Source organism: Pogona vitticeps, chromosome 3 (genome assembly GCF_051106095.1).
Source record: "Pogona vitticeps strain Pit_001003342236 chromosome 3, PviZW2.1, whole genome shotgun sequence".
NCBI classification, from domain to species: Eukaryota; Metazoa; Chordata; class Lepidosauria; order Squamata; family Agamidae; genus Pogona; species Pogona vitticeps.
Genome location: NC_135785.1, coordinates 161827145 through 161853783, shown reverse-complemented (window position 1 = coordinate 161853783; position 26639 = coordinate 161827145). Strand labels below are relative to the sequence as shown.

Genomic DNA, 26639 nt, shown 5'->3' with positions numbered 1-26639 from the left:
ATCCATCTCAGTTCTGCAAAATTCTCCTAGCCAAACTCTTTCTTGAACTTGACAGGAGCAGTGCAAGAACTAAAAGTGCAAAATATTTTGACACTGACATTGTTAGGAGTGCAGAGAAGTTACTTTAAGGCTTACTAATATCAATAATATTAAAAGAAATGGTAGCAACTACCAGCTCCTTCCATGCAATGTGATCCTTAATTTTTATAGAACTTTTAAAACCCTTCTGCACAAATATTTACACAAATAATTAAAAACACACAAATTAAAATTTTAAAATTGTGATATAAAATATTTTAAAGCACCATACAAGAAGTAAAAAACAGATTTTTAAAACCCACTAAACAGCTCCATCTCAACTGCCTGTTGATGTTCCCAAAAGCCTCTCTAAAAAAAGAGCATGCTCTCCCTGGAAGCCACATGGAGCATTCAGCACGCCATTTTGCTTGGAATGGAATACTAAACTGGTCAGTCCATGGTATGGTAAGTCTAGTGTTCATGCAAATATTTTGGATTTTAAAACTCGATTGCTGATACTGTGTATTGAACTGTATGTTTTCACATAAATCTATATCAGAAATATGAATTTAAAAAAACGGAACTTTGGAGATTGCAAAGCAATATAAAATGCATTTCAACATAGGAAATATAATGGATTGTTTCATTATACATCAATTCACTTTTGTCACATGCCTATTCCCCTAATCTATTGCTGAATTGGCATAACTACACCCATGCTCCCCCAAACTCATTCTCAACGCCTGCTCCCCCAAACTCATTCTCAATGCCTATAAGCAATGTTCCAAAGAGTGGGCTGGGAAAGTAAGATTAGTAAGTAAACAGGTTCAGGTACTGCCAACAAATTAATAAACTGACTACAGGAAGTGGACACAATGGTAGACATTCAGAATTTAAAGAGGGCTTTAGTAATTCATAAGTAACAGGTACAGGGAATATCACAATATTTCATCAAAAATAATGGCAAGACATCTTAACGTATTATGGAAGATTTCATAAATATTTTCAGTGCCTACTCTACTGCCAAATGTATTTACCTATGCTAAAATCAGGTTAACATTTTCACTGAATGAACAACAAATTCCTCCATCCAGTTTTCAGGCATTGCTTTTGCTTCCCCATACCCAAATACCTTGGTATCAGTCACATCCGTCCATTTTGTTGTCTCCCAGAATGTTTCAGTCAGTGCTTCAAAGGCACTATCCTGACCTTCGTCCTTACTTTCCGTCTCACCAGATACAGCCCCTTCTTGGGCCTGCAACTGCAGGAGCTGGTCTGCCAAGGCACTTCCTTTCCGACAGAGAGCATCGACTAATGTCGATTTCTGCTTGTCCATTTCACTGAGTGGGAAACAAGCAATACGATCACTCCATTTACAGAAAAGCACAGCCATTTTTATAAAGACTCTTCTGCATTTCACAAAATGAACACTAAGATGAAGATAATAAAGTTAAAACAAATGCGTTTGCAAAAGTTTTATAGCACAATGAGCTTTCTCCCTTACATCCACTTACAGCTTTCCCCAAACACCTATACTTCCTAAATAGATTTTCATGCTTCCCAGTACTCTGGAATAGACTTTAGGGGATGCCAGGAAAGGGTTTTCTTCTGGTTCTGCTGATGGAAGCAGTTTCCTCATCAGAACTTCTGCCAGTACAATGCAACTTTTTTCCCCTTCCCACAACCTGGAATAGGTTTTTGCTGCGCTGCCCAAAAACCTATTCCAGAGGTTCTTAATCATTGGGGCTCATTCTGAGGGCATAGAGAATGAGAAAGCCCTCTACTGGTTTTGCCGACCACAAGATCCTAGAACACAAATCTATCTGGGGCCACATAACAATTGAGAAGAAATGTACGGCTTCCAAGTACCACTACCACAGGATTAGTTGCAATGCTGGCAACAGTCACCTAGCTTTTCTGGGGACTTATCCCCATGCAGATGACTCCAAGAGAGCACAAGCCAGCAAGAACCAGCAGTGAGGACAAAGACTAGAGCTCAGCTGTTCCTGTTGCAACCCCTATATATGCAAGATACTGAATTCTATCAGCCCATAAAAGATAGAGGTATGGAGTAAGAACAGGTTTTCCAGCTCACATTTTGAAATGGAAAAAGATTAATAACTGTGGTCTGTAACATGTAGCTCTGCACCCACCCTACATACAACAGCTGATCCTTTATTTCTGCATTGTAAAATCTTATTCCCACTGGAAGACTTGTGTCTTTAATCTCACCACCCAGTACCGTATATTTCCATTTATAAGACGACCCACTGTATAAGATGACCTCCCTTTTCTAACCCCAAATTAGAAAATTTGATCCCTGCTTTTCCCTTCCTTTTGCTTAGCCACGGATCTTAGCAAAAGGAAGGGAAAAGCAGGGATCAAAGGGCTCTCTTTGACTGCCACTTTTCCTTGCCTTTTGCAAAGCTATGGGGCTTAGCAAAAAGGAAGGGAGGTCTCCCTTTGGGTAAAGGCTGCATGATCGCAGCCCTCTGATCCTGAAGCCCTTTCATGGCTGCTTCAGGATCAAAGGGCTGCGATTGTGCAGCCCCTTCATGGCTGCTTTACCTGAAAGCAGCCTTCCCTTCCTTTTTTGCTAAGTCCCGTAGCTTCACAAAAGGCAGGGAAAGTGGCTGCCTTCCATGTATAAAATGACCCTCAATTTTTTGTCTAATTATTTAAGGAAAAAGTGTCATTTTATACACGGAAAAATACAGTAATTAGTCTGATGTTTTAGTATTTTCTGCCAAGTATTTCCAGCTTCTTGCAGAACTTAAGACCTGCAAACTGTTTTACTATCTTCTGCCAAATAATTCAAGCTTTTTGCAGAACTTGACCTGCAAACTATGTTTACATGATTGCTGACGTGAAGAATGGTTTTGGTGCCACAGAAAAGGAGACAAACTTGTCACTCTTTCATAAAAATCAAATTTACATGATTTGTGGATAAGAAACAGTGATCATTTGAAGAATTAATTCTCATTTAGAAATATTATTTCAACTGGCTGCAAATGTGTGGGAATGTGCAAAGCTTCTATGTGCTCTTATATCTGAAGAAGACCACTATGTATTAATCCAAAAGTAGTGCAAATGTAAAGTTTTTATAAAAGAGAACATGGCTGCTATAAATTTAAAAATCATATGCTACTATTTTCAGACTTTCATAAACTTTTACTAAAGATTCCAGCCTTACATATATAAACACAATAGAAGTTCTGAATCGATGTATTAATTGTCACAGGCCAAATCCAGAGCTGAATGTTTTTAAGCTTACTACAATGAATGTACTTAATACCACTCACAAGTCAACATACAGCTTAGTGTGTTGCCCTGTCATTAATATAAAAGTTACTTGGGTTTTTTAATTACAGAGAACAACTTTAGGATGAGATGCAGAAGTAAGATGCAAGAAAAAAGTATTTACTGGTTAGGTACTTTTTAATAGTAGCAGCGTCAGGCCTAGGATCAGTCTTCATGCCAAGATAAATGGCAAGGGCTGTTTGATCGATATGCGAGATAACTGTATTGGCAGCCTCAACAACTTCGTTCAGTCTTTTCATTCGTTCCTGCTTGAAATAAACACAGCACAACAGCATCTTAATAGACACACATGAAGGGATGTTAAAGTAACTAACTGATAGAGACATTCATTTGATAGCTTTGCTAACCTACTGTTTGTGCAGCACAAAGATGTCCCAAAGCACAAATCATGGTGAGGAAATAAAACATCAGAGCCAACCCTGCTACTAAACAAGGGTCAGATGGCTCTGGCAGCTTGTTTTAGGTGTCATGAAAAGGCAAAAAAAAATTGACACCTCCTCCTTAACTTCTATTGATTCAATAGATCTACTCTAGTTATGATTTACTAATTTCAGCCAGTATGTCTGAATTTCACCATGTTAAAGTGGCAATAAAGTCATTACACAGCAGACAAAGGATGAAATCCAAGAGAGGTAAAATAGATTTTAAGGAGGAAAATAAGAATGTGTCCACAAATCATCAACCCCACCAAATATTTATCTCTACAAGTAATTACATTTTACTATGTTATCTTACATTCTATACAAAACACAGTGCTTTCTAGTTTATAGTTCTGGACTCTTCAAGCACTATACTCAATGGAAAAATGAGTAGACTAAAATCTTTTTTAAAAAATATGTCATACCTTTTCAGAATCCAACTGATGAAGTCTCGCAACATACAAGGGGAGATGATTAGGAAATGCTTCTTTCAGTTCATTGTAGATGTCATTAGTATCAAGCCTAATGAAAAAGAGTATCAGTTAATGAGTAAAGGGATACTAATGGCACTCACATATCATGTATCAATTCTCTGAAAGAGACAATTGAGCATTAGAAGAAATACAGAAGCATACTTAGTCATCCATTGTATTTTCAGGTCTCTTAAAGCCTCAATAAATTCTTCTTTTGCATCTTTTTCTTTCTCTGGATCCTTCTCTTTTTCCTTGCTGCCATTCTTATTTTTTGTTGGTGATGGAATTAGATGATAGTGAACTGAAATTACATCCTGGTGGAGAAAAAAAAAGGATAGTAGCTTGGTCAAAGGCACCAACCCAAAATATGCGACTGTACCAAAAGGAAGGAATGTTTAATACAACACTAAGGAAATGTGCATTTCTCCAAATCTAATTCAATAGCCTCTCCCATTACCTCTGACTAGGCTTGTCAGCATTCATGGGAATTGTCATCCAAGATCAACTAGAGACCACATTATCCCCACCGCTGAAGTAAAGGCTTGCAGTATCTTTTGAAGTCTCAGAAGAAAATGTGAGTTTATTATAGAATAATAGTTCAGATAGTCAGATATAGGAATTTTTTTTAAAAGCGTGCTGCTTATATACCGCCCCACAGCGCTTCAAGCACTCTCTGGGCAGTTTACAAGTTAATTATGCAGGCTACACATTGCCCCCCCCCCAGCATGCTGGGCCCTCATTTTACCAACCTCGGGAGGATAGAAGGCCGAGTCAACCTTGAGCCGACTACCTAGGATTAAACCCCAGGTTGTGAGCACATTTTTGGCTGCAGTACAGGGGTTTAACCACTGCACCACGAGGCTCTCAACAAGCTTACTTATAGAGTTTATATTTCAATTCCTGTACACCAGTTTGAGACCCATTTTGCCTTATTTGACATCTGGGTCTGAAACATCTTTCTACATAACTTTTTTCTTCACAGGAAAAGGCAACATACACAATTAACCCAATGTGAAACAAATTCAGCAAAACTGTATTAACAATGAAATTTGTTCAGATAAAGAGCCTGATAAAAACCAGCAATGTAAAAGATGTTTTTATAGTTTACATGCATTAACCACCATATGTTGCCATAAGAGACGCTATTATTTTTTACTAATTGATAAAAGTTGGACTGCATCACCTACTGCCCTAATAAAAGGATGGATTCTTTAAGACAGCAATCACGGAACTGTCAACCCATTTTTTTTAATTGAACATTTCATTACAGTAGAACTATCACCAACTGGACCCCAATGGGACCCATAAAACTTTAAACATTGAAGCCACAGTTCAGGTTAGATTTTTTTTCTTTGTCTAAAAAAGACAAATAACACCTCCACTGTTATTTGAAGGACAAACATATGAGCAAAGTATAAGTAGTCCAAACCCAGAAACTGTTTGTGTAGCTGTAATTTATAAATATTTATTTAATTACTTGTTTGCTAACATTTCTATTGTGTTCTTCCGCCTTTGAGCTCAAACTGCCATAATAGGTTCACTCCTCACTTTACATTCACAAGAAACCTGAGATGTAAGTCAGATTGAAAGAGACAGGGTCAAGATCATCTGGTCAGTTGGTTTCATAGCTTACTACAGACTTGAACCTGGCCCTCCCTATTCCAATTCAACACTGACATGACATTTCCTTTTTTTAAAGTTATAGTAAATTGGAGCCAATCCCATCTGTTTTTTTAAAAAATCAAAATTTAGAGAGCATTTCATTCCTATATACACCTAGCAACAATATACAAGATAATGCATCTTTGTGTTTCCCCAAAACTTCTGATTTCTAGTGGATTTCTTTCCAAGACCACTGAATGGATCACCAATTGCATTTATTACCTATTTAGCCCATATACAATCCTATACACAAAAAAACACACACAGACCTCAAAATGTGACCATATACTGATTGCTAGTCTGATGTGTGAACTACCTGAGACCAAAGTTAATTACTAAGCCTTCCCTCACCAACATACGGCCATACGGTACTGCAAATCAATACCACATGCAAAACAGACCCTAGGAAGAGATACTGACACCCCCCCCATCTTAAATATACAGGCATGAGCCCCATAAGACCTGAAACAGAAGCATCACTTAAAGAGACCATCTATCAGCAGGGCTTGAACATTTTTAGAATGTCTCACCAGTCAGTCAAAAATTTCACCAGTCAGCATGACCAGACTATAGCCTTGCAATTTATGTTGACAAATTTAAACTAGGCACTTGTTCACTTTGATTTCTACATAACAATGCATACAAACCCAAAATAAATATACCCTCAGAGTTGGGTTGCTTTATTACCTGTGTGCCTATGGAGTCATGAAGCTTGTATTTTGAATGTCTTTCTTTTGAATGTCTCCAGCAAAAATAAAACTGAAAGCAAAAGCGCCCGGTCTCTTAAGGAGCCAAGGTTCCCTCCCACCCAGGATGTGTCCTCATTGGGTTGAAATTGGGAGCAGGGAATCTCCATATTCTCCAGCATGGGACTACTCTACATTCTTCTGCATAGCTATATATCTATGTGCCGCTCGAACTCTCTGCTCGCGAGAAGAGGGCTGCTTTCCTTTTGCAATGGGAAGATGGAGGGGAGGACGGCAGGATCATTGAGAGAGACCGGCGGAGGGTAAGAAGGCAGGGAAGGAGGGAGCTGTGGCTCATCAAGCAGCGTTTTTTCACTCATCACAGATGAGTGGACGAGTGCATTTTTCAAGCCCTGTCTATCAGTTAAAACAACAGTATTTGACAAGAAACACAAAGGCATGTTGTGTATACAAATGCATGGCGTCACGAAAAGTCGGACACAACTTAACGACTAAACAACAACAACATATACAATTACAGCAATTCCTCATATTCAGCCTCAAGCAGTTCCTAACATTATTTTACTCTCCAGCTCCCAGTCCAAGGAACTCATTTCAGAACCACTGAATGTTAAACCAAATGTAGGTGACACACAGGTAATCATTTTACTTCAACTATGACCCAAGTGTTGATAATTTTTAAGGCAGAACCAGAGTGCATCTAGGTTGTGTAGAATTACCTGAAAGCAAAGGGAGATTTATCAACATAAGGGAGTGGCTCAAAACTCACCTCTAGCCATTTTCCTTCTAGTAGACATATTTTCTGACTGAAATGCTTCAATGGAGAAACAGAGCCACAGAGAAGAATAGGGAGGGGAATGGTTCAGCTGTCTATCCTACTCATGCTATGCCTCAACATTTCCCTGTCCTGTTGGCATTTAGTGGGAAGTGAATTTGGGAATGCAGGTCTGCCACCTTCATGTCTGGGTTAAGCCCTCAGACTCCAGCTGAAACACTCTGCGAAGATCACACTACCACTACTTGATACAGAAGGAAAACTGACTTATTTGGGTACACACAGTGTGACATAAACATTACCATTCTACACATAGCTCTAACAAACTGTAAGTTCATGTCTGGTCATGCAACTATTTATTTAAATAATTAACCCAGTCAAAATGCCAAGTGTCCTGTGCTCAGAAGATATCGTCATGCCTAAGCATCCAGAGTTATGCGCTGCCAAAAGAACCTCCTCCTGTTCATTCATTTGGCATCGGAAATGCCTTCTTTTTCCTCCTGTGTGAAGATCTGCTATAAAGTGGTGAAAGGAAGATCTTATATTATACAATCAATCCTGTTGATTAGCATATTAAATCACAACTAGTATAGGCTCATTGAATTAGTGAGGATCTGGTGAGTCAACTCTATGTTCCACTGATTCAATGGGCCTATTCTGGTTGCAATTTTCTTTACTAAGAAACAGGATTTCAGCCATTGTCCTTCCATCCGTCAATATGGAAACTGTTTCCTCACTTTGTGCATAGTGATGAATTTGGAGCTAATTAATTATATGAAAGGTTCACTTTGAAAACAGAATGACAAGCACATACCATATTTTTCCATGTACAGTGGCGTCTCAACTTACGGTTGGCTCCACTTACAAACTTTTTGAGATCCGTACTTCTCTGGCCGCAAAGTTTTACTTCGACTTGCGGCCCGAGAATTGACATAGGGACCAAAAGAGGGAGGCGCTTTACCCGCCTTCCCCTTCCAGTCTGTAGGCCGCGGATCTGCCTCCAGATGCCTTCCAGGGCTTCTCCGTTGCCATGGGAGGCATCTCGGAGGACCCCACCACTACCGATAGTGCCTCTGAAGCACTATCGGCGGTGTGTGTGTGGGAACTCTGAGATGTCTCCTATGGCAGCGGAGAAGCCCTGGAAGGCATCCGGAGGTCCCCCACCGCACCTGCCGCCATTGCTGGGAGCCAAGCCGCATGGGGCAATGCCAGCCATGCTCGGATTCCCAGGAACCTGAGCATGACTGAGATCGCCCGGCGTGGCACGGCTCCCAGCAGCGGCGGGGGGAACCTCCGGATGACTTCCATGGCTTCTCCGCCACCCTGGAAAGCATCCAGAGGTCACCCACCATCACCGCTACTGCTGCTGGGAGCCTTCTGAGGTCTCAAAGGGCTTTCCCCCCTGACATTGGAGGAAGCCCTTTGGGAGCTCTGAAGGCAAACAGGCAGGGAGAAAGGGCAGGAAAATTGACTTTCACGCCCTTTCTCCCTGCCTTTTAACCTTCAGAGCTCTCAAAGGGCATCCTCCAATGTCGGGCGGAAAGCTCCGAAGGTAAAAAGGCAGAGAGAAAGGGAGAGAAATTTGAATTTCCAGCCCTTTCTCCCTGCCTGTTTGCCTTTGGAGGTCTCAAAGGGCTTTCCCCGCGATATTGGAGGAAGCCCTTTGAGAGCTCCAAAGTCTCCCAGCAGCAGCAGCAGCGGCGGGGAGGACCTCCGGATGCCTTCCAGGGCTTCTCTGCCTGGAAGGCATCCAGAGGTCCCCCAGCACTGCCGCCACTGCTGGGAGCTGCGCCAGGCGATCCCAGCCATGCTCAGACTCCCAGGAGTCTGAGCATGGCTGGGATCGTGCCGCATGGTGTGGGAACCTCCAGAGGCCTTCCCTGCCGCCATGTGAGGCCTCTCGTAGGTGCCCCCCGGCCACCGATAGTGCCTCCAAAGCACTATCAGCGGCAGGGGGGGACCTCCGAGAGTCCTCTGGCAGGGGCGCTGAAGCCCACAGAGTCCTCCGGCAGCGGCGATGGCTGCGGCAGGAGAGCTCCAAGAGGCCTCCGGCAGCCGCGCTGAAGCCCTCGGAGTCCTCCAGCAGCGGCAGGGGACCCCTTGAAGACTTCAAAAAGGTAAGGTTCATTTTTAAAAAAATATTTTAATTTTGTGGGGGGGGGTGTTTCTTGGGCGGGTTACAGATTAATATGTTTTCAATGCATTCCTATGGGGAATGCATTTTTTACTTGAGGACTTTTCGACCTACAGACCCCATTCCAATACGGATTAATTCCATAGGTCGAGACCTCACTGCATACAAAATCTTGACTATACTTCCGTCTAAAATCTTTAGAATAAAAATTGAGGGTCGTCTTATATAGGAAAGTAAGCTGAGAAGAGAACAAAAACAAGTGGAGGGGAAAACAGGGATCAAAGTGATCCTGCAGGGCTTTGATCCCTGCTTTCCTTTTGCTAAGGCTTAGCAAGTGGAGGGGAAAGCAGGGATCAAAGCAGTGCAGGATGGCTTTGATCCCTGCTTTCCCCTTTTCTTACTAAGCATGGCTGGGATCGTGCCCCATGGGGCTTAGGAAAAGGAGGGGGAAAGGATCAAAGCAATCCAATGGTTGCAAAAGGGATCAAAACAACCGTGCAGTCATGGGATTGCTTTAATCCATTTCCCTCTCCTTTTGCTAAGCCCCACTTAGATTTCTTAATTTTGGGTTAGAAAAGTGGGAAGCGTCTTATACACAAAAAATACGTTAATTAAAAGTTAGAAGTAAAGAGGCTTACTGAGCCAGAGTAACAGACCATTCTTCCATCCAATTAGCTGCTAAAGTGTTGATGAGTTCTACTGCAGTGTTATTTCAAGGGAGGAAGAAGGGGACAAAACTAGAATCAGTTGGTTCTGCTTACTGTTGACCTTGGCTTCCATTGGCTATTTCATCGTACTAGTTCTAAGAGGCAAGTCATCAGTGATCACAATCTATGCTTTCCATCTACTAGTAAATAGCTCTCACAAATGTTGTTGCAGATCACTCATTACAAAAGTGTAATAAACCTCCAACATTGCTCTCAGAGAAAACTGAAGGTATTTTCTAGAAATAATAATTCTAATATTCCTCAGTAACATCTACAGGAGTAACACATAATCCATTCAGCTATAAAGTACATTTCTTTTGCTAAGAATAGAGGCAGATACCAGAAGCTGCTGAATATTACAGCACAAGGTAACTCTTCTGTGATTGTTTTGCATTACATTCTAGTTTGAAGTCTGTACAACAGAACCCTATGTGGGCATTCAGGAATCTAATAACGGTAACTCTCAAGCAAGGAATGGTGCTTCACTACCCTGTCATCATGTGAATGAATGCCCCCCCAGCATGTGTGCAAATAGCATAAGCATGCAGATAAAGGTCTACACATGTGCTGCATGTTCATTACCTTCCTTGTAAGCAACACTCCCTCTACTTTACAACTTGGCCCACCCTGTGGGGTTCCATCAGAACCAGAACCAAAGGGGCTGGAAACTCTCGCTGTGGGTGCATGGAGGAGCACTGGGGGGGACAGCACTGTGCACTTGTGCAGCTGTACACCTTAGAGGGAACCTTGCCTGCAAGTCAGAAGCCCAACAGTATTTGGCCCTGACTTATGTAGAAACCAAAGTGAATTGGCCCTCTCTTCTCAAGTTGTCTCTTCTGTACATGCATGAAGAGGCTACATTGCAGGTATAATACTGAAGGAAGGGACTACACATTGGGCCATGATAATTTGTTAGCATTACTTGATTTTTGAGTGCCTGAGGACTACAGTGTTGCTGCAATTTATGAAAGATGCCTAATCCTTAAAGTGTAGGCTAGAGAATGGAAAAGAGGACTGTGTTATCTCCCCAGAGAAGTACTAGATCATATGACCTGCACGCCTTACATCTGCAGTTGATGTAATGACAGGAGTGACAAAAACCAACAAACCATCCTCAGGCACATATAGTTTCTCATCACTTTTTGGTGGAATATTATACCCAGCTTTTAACAATTTGCAAATGTTTCTTTTTCACTCCTCCATATTAAGAGATAATATAGTATAAATCAGACACCGGAGCTTCATAATCGTATCCCTGGGGATAGGAATATGTTCATTCCCTCCCTCCTACAAAACCTGTCATGTACACTCACCGGGCTTTGAGTGGCACAATCATCTATCATCTGTAATATTTTGCCACTCACGAAAGCAGCCCAGCCTATGCTTCCCCATCTCCTTGCACTGCTAACTACTCTGGCGAGGAGGTGGAATAACGAGTCTCTTCCCCACTCAACTGCTGAGTGGTCAGCATCGTAGCAAAGCTCCAGCCAGGCTACTTCTGCGATTGGCAGAATGTTACCGATCATGGATGCACACACCACACAAGCCCAGTGAGTGGACAGGGCTGGTTCTGGGGGGAGGGTCCAAAGGGCCTTGCCACCTGTGGTGGCGATACTCATATTAGTCTCCCCTGGGAAATGAATAAGAATATCCCATCTCTAGTAGAAATTATCTTGCTCTGAACTTCCTGTTTAATACAATGCCCAATGTTACGTATGGGCCAGTTATTTTATTCTGAGCAGGCATTTACAATAACTTGTGAAAATATATTTCTATGTAGAAATCTGTTTAGCTGTGCCACATAACTGGCTAATAAAATTACCTTTCCCCACTTCTATTCTTTTGAAAACTATCTCTACAAAGCTTATTGGTATTTGAATGTTCAAAACACTTCACATACAAATTCAGTCACCGTACTCTTTACAATTTATATACAATTACCAATGCTTCCTCTAAGCCACATGGGTGTGCGCAGCTGAGCCAGCATTGCTACCCATTGCTTCTGGTCACAGCCAGAATCCTACACATATGGGGCAGTGCCCATGCCTAGCACTCCAGAAAATTAGAGGGAAAGTTGATGATTACCCTCTTCTTGGTCACAATAGTAACGGTTCCAGTTGCCTTAAGCAATTATATCAGTCCTATGGAAAGAGACCACAGTTCAATACTGGAGTATATTTTTCACGTTGAACCTCCCCGATTTATTAGTAGAATTGCAACTAAAAAACATCTGATAGGAAAGAACTCTACCCAAGACCTTAGAACAGCTGCTGCCAGTCTAATGGCTGTGGAACACCTGGCTCTCCAAATATCACTGAAGTTGAATTCCTGTGAGCACTAGTGAGCTTGACCTGATGAGAACAACAGTCTGTCAACATCTGGAGAGCTACACGTTCACAATTCTCTGCAGTAAGTCCACTGGACAAGCTGGGTAACTAGCCTAGCCTAGTACAACATTAAACCAGGGCATCCATCCCTGACTTCTTAATCCTTGGAACAGAAGGGACGTCCACACTTACAAATGTATTTAAAAAACAGAAGAAACCCTGTCTATACCAATGCCTCTTTGGTGCCAATACTGTTTGGGCAGCACACTCTGATTCAAATGGAGTGCAGCCACTGGGCTGGGAATGAGTGTCAGGCAAACAGGCTTCTCCCATCAACAGAGATATTTTTCATAGCTCTGCCCTTCAAAAATAGGTTTTCAAATGATGTGTGTAGTATATATTTTAGCAGGGCTCAATGCTTTCTGTAGTAGAACAAAGTTTTTTCTTCAAAATTAAGAGGGGTGAGTAAAGATATAACAATCTTCAAATGCTTCACAGGATTATGCATATATCCAAAAGGCGGGTTACTTACCTGTAACCATGGTTCTTCAAGTGGTCATTCTGTGAATTCACACAAAAGGGTTAACCCAGCGCCAGCGTTGGTCCTCTCGAAACATTCTCGAGCTTTAAGAGAAAAGTAACAAGTGTAAGGCTGCCTATACTGCGCATGCTCTGCCCAACCAAGCCTCAGTTCCATTTATCCGCCACAGGTACCCGAGCATGAACCAGATACCAACAGTGACAGATAGTGGGGAGGCCGGGCGGGATTGTGTGAATTCACAGTATGACCACTTGAAGAACCATGGTTACAGGTAAGTAACCCGTCTTTCTTCATCGTGATCTTCTGTGAATGCACACAAAAGGGTGATTAGCAAGCTTACTCACCGGACGGTGGGCTGTCACTGGAGGACAGACGTCAGCACTGCTCTCCCGAAACTTGTCTCTCTTTTGGCCCTGAGGTCCAGTCTATAATGGGTGATAAACGTTGACACATTTGACCATGTGGCAGCTCTGCAGATGTCTGGTACATCAATGCCACGCAGCAGGGCAGTGGAGGACGCAGCAGCTCTGGTACAGTAAGTGTGAAGTCCTTCAGGCAGAGACTTGTGTTGGAGTTCATAGGCAAGTGAAATTGTGAAAACAATCCATCTGGAGAGCGTGGAACGTGCTGCAGGTAAACCCTTTTTTGACCAAAATAACACAGGAAAAGCCTGTTAGAGGTCCTAAAGTCTTTTGTTCTAGACATATAAAAGGCCAAAGCCCTTCTGACATCAAGAGTATGCAGCATGCGCTCAGTGTCAGTTGCAGGTTCAGTAAACAGGGTAGGAAGAGACAACGATTGACTCAGATAACGTAAGTATTGCAACAACTTGGAAAGAGACACAGGGGATGGTCCAAGACCCTTAGCCTCAGTAAATGTAAGAAAACCTTTCCACTTATGACTGTACAACAAAGTGGTGGACGGCTTCTTAGCTCGGTCTAACACCTCCTTAACCTTGGGGAGCTCCTCTACGCAATCAGATGCAGGGTTTCCACATCTGGATGGAACACTGCGCCTGCATCCTATGTCAAGAGATCGGGTAATGTTGGCAGTCTCTTGAATTCGGAGAACATTTTCATCAGCATTGGAAACCATACTTGTCGAGGCCAGTATGGTGCTATGAAGATGGCTTCTGCCGGTGAGTAACGAAGCTTCACGAGAGCCCTCTGTATTAGAGGAAGAGGAGGAAAGATATATAGAAGGCCTTGATTCCACTGTATCATGAATGCATCCCCCAGAGAGTCCTTGCCCAGCCCCACTCTGGATGCATACGTGATGCACTTGGCATTGATATGAGACACGAAGATGTCCACAGTGGGAGTTCCCCAAAGGTAACAAAGTTCGTGGAACACTTGGGAGTTGAGCTCCCACTCGTGTGTTTGATGTGGGAGACGGCTGAGATGGTCTGCCAGTGCATTTTCTGTTGTCGATATATGCATGGCTACCGTGCATACATGATGTTGGTAGCACCACTCCCAGAGATGAATGGCAAGGTAAAGTAGAGATTGTGAGCGAGTCCCTCCTTGTTTGTTGATATAGTACATAGTCGTGGTGTCCGTTATCACCTGAACACCACGACCCTGCACCATGGGAAGAAAAGCGCAAAGTGCCTCTATGACAGCTATCATCTCTAGATGGTTGATGTGTATGTTGATTTCCTGGGAGGACCAGAGAGCATGCTCCTTGTGTTGGCCACAATGTGCTCCACAGCCCATTGGGCTGGCGTCTGCCGATCTTCAGGTGTGGAGGGTAAGTCCACCATTGGAGCTGACTGGCAAGCTCTGGAGTCACACGAAGCGTTGGCTGTCTGTCATGGGATTGAAAAGTGCAAGAAACCATGACTGGAGAGATCGTTGTTTGAGTCGCGCAAGAGACAAGGCCGGGGTGGTCGAGGCCATGAGGCCCAAGAGATGCTGTGCATGCTTCGCTGTTATGCGTGCTCTTGGTTGAAATTTTCTTACAGCCTTTTGAATTTTCTAAATTCTTTCTTTGGGCAGGAAGATTCGTGCCCTGGTTGCGTCCAGGCCAGCACCTATGTAGTGAACCACCTTGGACGATCTGAGGTGAGACCTTTTCATGTTGATGGTAAGTCCTAGCTTTGGAAGTAATCGAAGGATGAAGGTTGTGTTTTTGAGAGCCTGTCTTTTGGACTGAGAGACCAGTAACCAATCATTTATGTAAGGATAAATGTGAATGCCCTTGAGGCGCAGCTAAGCTGCTACCGGTGCCATCACCTTTGTGAAAGTCCTGGGAGCTGTCGAGAGTCCGAATGGGAGGGCCAGGAATTGGTAAATGGTTCCTTGAAAAAAGAAGCACAGATACTTGTGATGCTGTGGATGGATGGTCACATGAAAATAAGCGTCTTTGAGATCTATGACTACGAACCAATTGTTTTTCTTTAACAGGGGCAGAGTAGACTCCAGCGTCACCATGCGAAAATGCCGGGGACGAAGGTAAGTGTTTAGAATTCTTAGATCTAAAATTGGCCTTATTCCTCCATCCTTTTTTGACACGGCGAAGTACCTGGAGTAGAATCCATTTCTTAGATCTGTTATGGGGACGGGTTGGATGGCATCCTTTTGTAGAAGTGACAGAATTTCCTCTTCGAGAGCGACGTCGAAAGACATATGACTTACATACCCTAAGGGAGGTAACTCTATAAATTCTAGACGGTAGCCGTGTTCGATGATATTTAGAACCCAGGAGTCGTTTGTGATGGTGATCCAGTTTGAGAGAAATGGTAGAAGTCTTGTAGCATTTGCGTTTGGTGAACAGCTTATGGGAGAGTCAAAGATACTGTGTGGATTTTTTTGGCAGGTGGCTTATAGGACTGCCTACGCTGAGACTGCTGGGATCGATAGCTGGGCACGGAAGAAGAAGCCTGAGAGGATCTCTGTTGAGATAAGTTTCTATATGGATTGAATTGTTGTGATGATTGTTGATATTGGGCGTAAGACTTACGCCATTGATACTTATGGTAACGAGGTTGTGGTTGGATAGAATATGATTTAGTTGTCTTTTTAGCCTTGTGGAGTTCTTCCAGGTGGCTATCCGTCTTTTCGTTGAAAAGACCAGTGGAGTCAAAGGAGAGGATCTCTACCTTGTTTTTCACATCATCCAGTATGTTGGCAGCTCTGAGCCAAGCATGCCTGCGAAGGGTGACAGCAGACATGAAGACTCTGGCAGCGGCTTCTGCGGCGTGTCTAGTTGACAACTTCTGGTGCTTAGACACAGTCTAAGCCTCTTCATAAAAATTTAGGAAACTTTGTCTCACTTCCTCTGGAATGAGCTTGAGTCCAGGCAAAATCTTTAGCCAGAGCCGTTTCTGATATGCTCCTAGGGCAGTTTGATAATTAATCACTTTCAGCAGAAAGGAAATTAAAGAGTAAATTTTTCTGTCAATAATTTCAAGCTTTTTTCCCTCTTTATTGGTTAGAGTGACATGAGATTTACAAGTGGGCTTGGTGCAACTTCTTTCTACAATTAGAGAATTAGGGATCGGGTGTTTGAGTAGAAATTTAGTATCAGAACCATGGACACGATAGAAATGTTCTGTCCGGCGAGGTAGTGAAGGTGTGTTGAATGGTTGTTCCCAATACTCTTTGATGATGTCCATAATAATTGGGACAAAGGTAAGACTTGCCGGTGGAGACCTCGATATCACCAAAGATGAGGTCTTCCGTAGGAGGTGTAGGGTGATCAAGTTCTAGTTTGAGAGGCCTTGCCAATCTCGATAACATCTAAGAGTAGGATGAAAAGTCTTCAGACGGTGAAGAAGTGTGGGCATCACCTAGGTCTGATCCAACCACTTCCCCTTCTGGAAGACCACCTTGGCAGGGCTGTGCAGGCAAGTCCTGGTCAGAATTGGAGGACAGGACTGAGGACACCTTGTCAGGGTCAGAGGAAAAGACATCCCTCTTAGTTTTGCGTGGTGGTTTGTCGACGGCGAGCCTAACGTTCAACGTCGAAGGTTGTGTTTGAGGCATAGTAGTAGGAAGAGGAACCGCTGATGAGATAGATAGGCACGACTGGCTGTGGCTGGATCTCTTTCTGTTTCTCAGCATCGATGTTGATGTCGAGGTGAGTCCGAGGAGGATGACAAATAAACATATTTGATCCGCTTGTGTTTCCGACGTCGGTTGGTCGAAGTTGAAGAGGAGCTGGAGGAACTGGGACAACGTCAACGTCGGGCGTCTCTGAGTCGGTCGAAGAGGATAAGGAGCGCTGCTGACGTCGATGCTTGCTTCGGCATCAGGTCGAAGAACGGTGCTTCCTCTTTGAAGACCGCTTTTTCCGCGGCGATCTCGACCTCGAAGGAGGTGTTGAGATCGATGGAGCCAGAGATCCCCGCCCATGAGAAGATGGGCTCTGTGGGGCAGAAGTCAAACCCGTGGTCGTGCCAACGAGCTGACTCGGCATCGGTGAAGAGACGCCTAGTGGCACAGACGGCTCAACTTGTCGAGGAGGGAGCGAAGGGGCTGCCTCTGACAAGGATTCTCGGTCCCTCGACAAATCCTCTAAGATGGGAGATGGAAGGGACTCTGAGAGTGGGGGAAGCTGCATAACAGGTTCCTTGGACTTGACAGGAGGTTTCCCCTTACTTTATTTTGCAGGTTTTGAAGGGGCAGAATCCGTCTTCGTCTTAGCAGCAGACTTCTTAGAGGGACCCGATTTTTTAGTTTGTTTGGCTGAAGGCTTCGATGGACCAGGCTGAGGGGAAGCATTCGCCTCAGACCTGGGTGTTGCAGACGGTGAGACCATTTCTGAATCCGATGGCTTAGTGGCTGACAGGGTAGATTCCCACAGATGGTACTTAAGACACTGCTGCCTTGCCTTCAGCACTGCCTTCGTGAAAGTTTTACAATGTCTGCAAGACTTTGTGAGGTGGGCTTCACCTAAACAAAAAAGGCAACGATCATGTGGGTCTTGATGGGGAATCTTCCTGGACCAGACCACGCAATGGCTGAATGGGCCAGACGGCATAAGCTGTAAAGTCTATGGGGAGCCGTTACGGAGCGGGGGGAAAAGTAGGAAAAACCGAGGCAGCCAAGTTGAGGGGAAAAAAAAAACAATAGCGAAGTCTAAAAAACCAGTCCGCATCAAGGGATATAGAATTCTATCAAGGTAGATGTCCAGTCCGAGTCGAAAAAAACAGGATTCGAATTTTGGGAAATAGAACAGAGCTCGAAGCGAGAGGTTCCAAACAGCTAGGCGGAAAAATGGAACTGAGGCTTGGGTGGGCGGAGCATGCGCAGTATAGGCAGCCTTACACTTGTTACTTTTCTCTTAAAGCTCGAGAATGTTCCGAGAGGACCAACGCTGGTGCTGGGTTAACCCTTTTGTGTGCATTCACAGAAGACCACGATGAAGAACCACTGCTATGATATGTTACTATTCTAGTGAAGAAGTGTCACTGATGTTTATGATTTATTTAGCTGTAGAAAGGCAACTGAAGACACAAAGATATAGCTAGGTATTATACTTTAAGTCATATGCACAAAGTCTTAAGTACATCTTTCAAAAACTGACATTCAGTACCTTTTTAAACTTTCCTTGTCGCTTTGCTGCAGACTGCCCCTGGGAGTTAGAATAACATACTGTAAGAAAACATCCGTGAACTATATAGAATGGAGACACCTCCTTCTATTACAGTTTTCTCCCTACTAAGAGATCTGAAATGCAACATCTTGTTTCCATTAAATCATAGTTACAAAGAATAATATTTTAAGCTTTCAAAAATACAATTAAAATATCCCTGTGTACGTAGGATGCTGTTTTGTAAACCAAGCAGGCAAATATTAAATCCTTTACAAAACTAGTTAAACTAAGTTTATAACTTAACAGACCACAGGAATAAAAGAACACTGTGTACTCTTCAGTGTGCTGTGCACAAACACACTACTGCATGACCATGCAAAATCTCTAATCAAATAAAGCCAACATGAACTCTCTTAATGTATCCAGCCTCTTGACAATGTACACAGATCTACTCACCACTAAGCTAAAATTTATTCTCCTTTCATTGTTGCATTAATGTAACTACTCAGATTCTTTCACATCAAACCAATACACATAAAACGAGACATAAGATAACCTGCTCAGCTATGTTAAACAAAATAATGTTCATCAAGTTTAATTCCTTCAAATATGCGTATGTAGGTATAAAAGCAATTTTCGACCTGACTTGCCTCTCTAGTTTGCTGTTTGGCAAATGAGTTCCCAGTCTTCTGGAGCACCTTTTGGGGAGCAAATAGGAGGTATCCTGGGGACAGGGGTTGCATCCTTCCTAATTCCAGTGGAACTTCTTCAAAGTCTCTTTTTCCAGACTTGATATCATATGTCACTTTTTTGACACTGCATGACTCAGTGGACAGCAGATTCAACTAGTTCCCTTATTCCCTTTCCACAAATACATAGAGGACCGGGTCTTTTGCACAGCAAAATTTCAACTCCAATATGAAATTGCCAAGTGGTTTTTAAAACACTTGGCTTGACAAACTTTTATAAGTTCCCACTGGAAAGACCTCCCAGATCTTCTGAAGAGCCAGTGAAATGTCTAAAATAAACTAAAACACCTGCTGAAAGTTTCTGAACTCCCTTACATATATTTAGCCAGAACTGGGGAACATATGGTTCATCACATGCTGTCAGAATGCAAGTCCCAACAGCTACTGCCAGCATGGCTAATGGGATGAAAGATGATTAGAAGAGATATTCAATAATATATGAAAGTAAAAAAAAGTTCCATTCTATTAAATAAAGTTTACTTCTTATGAAAACTTCTTATTCAACTATGGTACCTACAATCTTATTGTAGAAGAATCATTTGGATGACTATATAACATTTTGGCATGAAAGGATTTATAACAATGTTTACTAATCACAATTACTTTTAAAATATGAATGAAGGAACTCTTTTAAAATGAATTAAATACTAAACAAGTTAGTCTAAAAATTACTTAGTGTTTTGCAATCACAGGTTTGGGTATAACCCAGCAAGTTCTACTATAGTACAGCCATCTTTAATTCAATGTTAACTGGCTTGAATCCTTCACATTAAAAATTAATTTAAGGTCCAATGTAATCCTCCTAGTTCTCTACATAGCAAGAAGGGACATCATTTTAACAGCTTCACATTATATGTAAGGCAAAGTAGATATAATGAAATGCGGCATATAAATAAAACTAATAAATAAAATAAATATATTGGAAGCTGACAATCTCTAAGGGCTGACAGAAAGAGACATTACTTTGTGTTCTTCAGTGGGTGCTAAATAGCATATAATGTTTTGCAGGAAGTGAAATGCAGGAATATGGTTTGGGATAAAGTAGACAAAATATTTCAAAGCCTGTAAAAAGACATGTGTTGAGAGCATTTGATAAAGTAGAAACTACACTCGTTATTGCAACAATAGTAAAAAGTACAGGTAACAAAACTGAAGGTCAAATTAATTCAAATATTTTCATCAAAAGGGTTAGGCAATCAGAGTGACTCCTGGGTTCTTTCCCCTCCCACATACAGAAGCTTTTGAGAGATGTAATTTTTTTTACTCACCGCTTTCTTTCCAAGCTCTGTCTTTGAAAGGGTCAGTGATCCTCCAAGGTAACAACCTGGACCTGCTCCTTTAGGCACTCTAGCAAAGGAAATAATATAGACCACAATGAAGATTAAGTGCTATACAGCTTCCTCCACACATAAAAATGTTACAAAATCCTGATACATCATATAAAGAGCAGGGAGACCGGAAAATGTGACAGGCTGTTACCCAACTGGGCATGCAAGTATGTTTGGCTGTACTGCAGCAAAATTTATAAACCTGAACCTTGAACACCAACACAAGTCCTACACTACAGTGGTCCAGAGGAGAAGTAACCAAGGGATGTATCACGATAGCCAGATCAGACTTATCAAGAAAGGAGGGCAGATAGCGCGCCAGTTTAAACTGTGTATCAAAGCACAGAGTTTAATCCATGACTATATTCAAGTTGCAGACCTGATTTTTCAAGGACAGTGTAATTAGTGCAGGCTGAATCCCTATGTCTTGAGCTACCTTCTGGCTGACCAGGAGCACCCTCTGTTTTGTCTGTTTGCCCTCATCCAGCATTATTGAAAATGGACTGGTCTAGGCCAGTGGTTCTTAACCTTTTTGAAAGAAACGCCCCCTTGAGCCATTGAGGAAGTTATCATCGCCCTCCTCCCTGCGGTGATGATTTCATATTTATTTATTTATTTATTTATTTATTTATTTATTTATTTATTTATTTATTTATTTATTTATTTATTTATTTATTTATTTAAGACACAAATTCAATGACCCCTGATAACAAAATTCAATTCCAAGAAAATGAAATGCCCTCAAAAAGTAACATTTAATGATTTAGTTGCGAGCAAATTTTAAGACGCAAAAAGAAACATTAAATGCAGGAACTAAAAATTTCAAGACGAAAACTCTGAAACTAAATTAAGATTGGAGGAAAATATATATTCATGCACATTGTAAAAAGGCTGCAGCCATCTTCACAGTTTTGGGTTGCTCCAGCGCCCCCCTACCGCCCCCTTCTGCTCAAGCACCCCCACACCGCCCCTTTTCGTTCTACCACCCCCCTGAAAAATGAAATCGCCCCCTGGGGGGTATTATCGCCCAGGTTAAGAACCACTGGTCTAGGCGAAGAACACCTTTCTTGGAATCAAACAGAAAGGAGGACTGATCTGTTTCTCATCCGCATACTGATGACATCAAAATCCAAAATTCCACACAACCTCTCCCAGCAGTTTCATGTACATGTCAAACAGCATGGAGACCAGAACTGAACCCTGGGAAATGTCTCAAGTCAATGGCCAGGATGTCTAACAGGGTTCCATCAGCACCACTTTCTGAGTTTGGCCCTCCACAAAGAACTGGAACCACTATGAAACAGTACTTCTAATACCCTTCCCTGACAGATCCAACAGAACTAACAGGGACACATTATCCTGCCCAGTTCACGGTGCAGGTCATCCACCAAGGTGACCAATTATGCAGAAACAGAGTAGATCTGTGATCTAAGCTGCTCCAGAAGAATGACTGGATCTAGAAAGGAAGTGGATGGCAACACTTCGCCAATTCTATTTGAAAGAGTTGTCTCCTAAAAAGACAGAATCGGAGAACAGGTTGGCACCAAGCAGAGAAAAGAAGGGAACCTACTTTCATACCTAGTATTGAACATTCAGAACAGTTTAAAATGCTGGAAATGCACATGCTAGAAAAAGGGCATGACTTACTTGTCATCTGGTAAAGATGTAACAAAAAAGGGCTGGCTGTGTTTCGGTGGCAAGGACATGCTGTTCGCCTTCTTTTTCCCTAGAAGAGCTTGGCTATGGCTTTCATAAATATCTAAACTCAGTGCACTAGACAGTCTATGAGAGATGATAAATGGAAGATCTTTGAGACGATCAAGTTCACTGCTCTGCTCATGACGGATCTGTAGCCGAACTGTATAATCTCCTTTCTCCAGTTTCACTGAATACTAGAGAAAACAGAACTTCTTTAGGCCATGAAATATACACACTTCACAAAATAGAGCTTTTAAAAGCAGTTCTGAGAGGATGGTAAGATTCAGAGAAAGGTTTCCACAATGATTTTAACACCTACGCAGGCTCGTAAAGGCAGAGGTGATCCCTGAGACAGCTTGGACTCAAGCCGCTTCAGACTTTATATATTAAAAACAGCATCTTTTTTATTTTTTATTTAAATTTAACATACAGAAAACAAAAACAGGAAAAAAAGGAATAAAAAACCCTAAACTATACCCTCTACTAAACTAACCCCCCCCCTTTGGAGTCAGAGACAGCATCTTGAATTACAGTGGTGCCCCACAAGACGGGCGCTCCATTTGACGACGAAATCACATCACAATGAACTTTTTGCAAAGTGATGATTTTTTAAACAGCTGATTGGCAGTTTCAAAATGGCCGCCGGGTAAACAAAATGGGCACCTGCTGTGTTTTCGCTGCACAGGCAGTGAAAACGGCCGCGCTATGGAGGATCTTCGCTGGATGGTGAGTTTCAAGCCCCTAGGAATGCATTAATCTGGATTTAATGCGTTTCTATGGGCTTTTAAAAATCACATCACAACGTTTTCATTCTACAGCGATTTCGCTGGAACGAATTAACGTTGTGATGTGAGGCACCACTGTATTCTTGGAAATTGATTGGCAACCAAAAATTAATGATGCACTGGGATAATTCATGAACTCAATGTTCAGATGTGTCTGTGCCAGTTCAAGCAAAGCAAGATACTGTATTTTTCCATGTATAAGATGCCCCCATGAATAAGACACCCCCACTTTTCTAATCCAAAATTAAGAAACCTAAGTGGGGCTTAGCAAGTGTAGAGGGAAAGGAGAAATATTCCTTATTTAGCAAATTATTTCACAAAGCACATCTACCATGAGTACAAAGCTGTACTGAAAGACAAATCCTGGTTCCCCCTCCTGATTCATTTAGATTAAACCATTTGGAGCTACACAGCTTGTCCATGGACACCGTTTTATTTACCTAAACCACTGCTCAGAATATTTAATAAACTACTGTCCATAATATCTCAACACAGAGGTGTGCAAAAAAAAATCAGCTAGTGAATGAAGGTCTCAGCTAAGCAGTTGAATTCTGCTGAGGCTGACTTAAAAGTAAGTAATGCTGAATAAATAAATAAATAAAATGCAGAGACATTTGCTAATATGTGGCAAAGACTGCAGACTGAGCCTAGACAGGCAGCAGAAGAGATGAAGGAAGTATTGTCATCGACATCTTTGCATACCTGGTGAGGATAGGCATCTCCTGACCCCATCTGTTTTTTATTCTGGTCAAAGATAATCCACAATTGGCTGTCGTATTCAGATTCATACAACAGTTCACAGAGCAGAGGACAACTTGGTGTAACTTCCCCACTCTTTGGCTGAAGAAAACAGAGCATTAAGAAGATTACTGAGTAAGAAAAATAATCTTCGTACAGACACCTTAAGATAGATCTATATTTTATCACAATGACACTTTATTTTTTCACTACAATCTCCTCTGTCAGCATATTAAATTCATAATTTTACTATTAGTTGATGAAAGTTAATGGCAGCCATTATGGAACATTATCTCTTTGAGCACCTCAGTTTCAGATTTCACTTACCTGATGGAAGCTGTATGTCAAAATCAGCTCATACAATTGTCGATTATTTGGCAAAACATCTCGTGATCCTAGTGGCTTTATTTTAGTACTCAGCGGTCTATAATTCAGCAATACAATGATGAGCATTAGGAGATAATTCAGAATGCAATGTCAAGATACAATTTAGATATATTATTTATACACCACCTTTATGCGAAGAAACATAAAAGTGGCTGTGAACAGACTTAGGAATCTAAACCCTTCCATTCTGGGTTTGAGACTCAACTGTGGTTGGGGTGCTGGGGTGCCAGCTTGTGAAAGGCCTCTGCCCAAAAAAACCCCACCAAAATAAGGTTACTCTGACTAGTGCCTAATACTAAAGAGCTACCTTTCTCCAGGAGTTAAAGTATGTAAATAGGCAAGTGAAGAACTTGCCTGGGCCTTGGGCCTGTAGATGTTCAGTCCACTCCTTCTGCCTGTTTCTGCATGAGTCTACATGAGCTCAGAAGCCCTGACTATATTTGCAATACAACAAGCTTAGGCTAGTTAAGACTTTATATTTTTTTTCTCTGCCGTAGTTATTCCAAGGTGTTTCCTTAATTTGTTTTTTTTTTCTTTTCAAAAAACATTCCTCTTTTTAATCCTGCATTTTTCTATCCCTAAACATAAAATCTTCTCCATAACATGTCTGTTTATTCAAAGTGTGGACTGAAGAGTTGGCACTTACATTTACCCTACCACCTTGTCCCAATATGGAATTATTTAGAGTGGCAGCGGTTCTACTCAACAGGGCTGGTTTTAACTCTGGGGTTCAATCCCTTGAGATTGTTGACTCCATTTGTGGCTTTAAATTTTGAGTGCCACTGGAAGGCAATAACAAGAGAACTTGGGGACCTATCCCAGACAAGATCCAGCTTGAGCGGCTCAGATAGACCATTCCCAGGAAGAAATCATAAGCCAAGGGAGCTTAGCCTTTCACACATATCTCTCTTCAATGTCTTCACAGTGGCACACAAAAATAAGAGAAAAACGTTCACCAAACTTCAAGTAATATAAAGTAAAGGAAACATAGAAAATACAAGATTTCAAAGTAGCTGATAGAAAACTTTACAAATTCAAGTTACACTCTGAAAATCTTTAGAAACCAGAGAAGTTGTCAAAAGATGTTTGAAAATAATAAGGTAGCCAGCATGGCAGAACTCTAAACAGAAACATTCTTTAATATTTCTTAAAGGTACCATTTCATATATTGACTTTATCCCACAAATTGACTGGATAATGGGTAGGACCTCTGAATATGATTCTTAATGGTCAGACATGCTGATTAAGAGTCTCTAAACAACCTGCATCTAAAATGTATGGCTTTAAAAGCTAACACCAGCCAATTAAACTGATCTCAGAAAGAAACAAACAACAAAAAGCCAATCAAAATAGTATTAATGAAGTATCTTGCCCATCTAATTTCTGGACATCAGAGTTGTCTCTAAAAGACAGCCTCATGTCAAAATAGTAAATAAAAAAGTAATAATAGTTACTACACTAATTAGACTAAGGCCAAAATTATTTTGTTTAGTGTAGTAAATTGGACGAGAGTAGGCCCACTGAATCAGTGGGGATTTTGTGAACTCCTCCATAAGTTCCACTGATTTAAATGGGCCTACTCCAACTGCAATTTACTGTGCTAAAATAAATCAGTTAGATTAGGACCATGTAAATCAATGGTACTTATGGAGGAGTTAACTCAACAAATCCCCACTTATTCAATGAGCCTACTCCAATTCTAACTTTCTACTAGATTTCAGCCAAACTTTTGAATATTTTTTGCAACAGTAAACAAACGGCTAACCTCTACCTCAATGGAGAGTCACTGTCAAAAGTAAACATTTTAGTCTAGTTCTATAAAACAATGGCATATACAAAGTATTTTTCAAATAGGTGGAAAGAGAAAATGCAATGCAAGAAATGTCTAACTGAAATATCTCTATGATACACACTCTTGCAGTTTTGCAGAAAGCTCTAAAGAAGAATTTATACACATAATTATGGTACCACTAACAACCCATGAGCAAAACTCAAATCTATAATTTCTGTTTAGTTATAGATTCTACTGTATATCATTTAGTTTAAATGTTGTGATTCTACTTTGTGTTTAATTACAGATTTTCATTTTGTTTTTCCAAATCTCATTACTTTAGCCTTATAACTGATTTAACTACTCTGCTCCGATATAAATCATTCTTTTTCACAAGATGTTTACAAAGCTAAGACAAGCATAAAAAAGGGTCAGCACCATTCTTACATATCTCTCTTAACTTTTTAAAAAAAATCCAGCCTGCAATGTAGTCAATATAGGGCAAACAGATAGTCCTAAAGAATATTATTTTCATTGTTCCTGTCAATTTTATACTAAAGC

At 41.5% G+C, this 26639-nt stretch overlaps 1 protein-coding gene across 7 annotated transcripts in view; it reads right to left on the bottom strand.

The window, feature by feature from the left end:
- Positions 1-26639, bottom strand: part of TPP2 (tripeptidyl peptidase 2) — a 52010-nt gene that overhangs the window by 1356 nt on the left and 24015 nt on the right. The window contains exons 20-28 of one of the 7 annotated variants that reach the window (XR_013544064.1): positions 24248-24344; positions 23885-24022; positions 22347-22591; positions 20640-20718; positions 18623-18661; positions 4394-4545; positions 4184-4280; positions 3443-3587; positions 1151-1358 (exon numbers count right to left, since the gene is read on the bottom strand). Coding sequence is in view for 4 of the 7 variants with exons in the window: in XM_020795558.3 (XP_020651217.3) it covers positions 1151-1358; positions 3454-3587; positions 4184-4280; positions 4394-4545; positions 18623-18661; positions 20640-20718; positions 22347-22591; positions 23885-24022; positions 24248-24344 (1189 nt within the window). In the remaining 3 variants the exon portion in view is untranslated. The remainder of the gene's footprint in view (positions 1-1150; positions 1359-3442; positions 3588-4183; positions 4281-4393; positions 4546-18622; positions 18662-20639; positions 20719-22346; positions 22592-23884; positions 24023-24247; positions 24345-26639) is intronic. The other 6 variants (XM_020795558.3, XM_020795554.3, XR_013544065.1 and 3 more) reach the window with 6 other exon arrangements.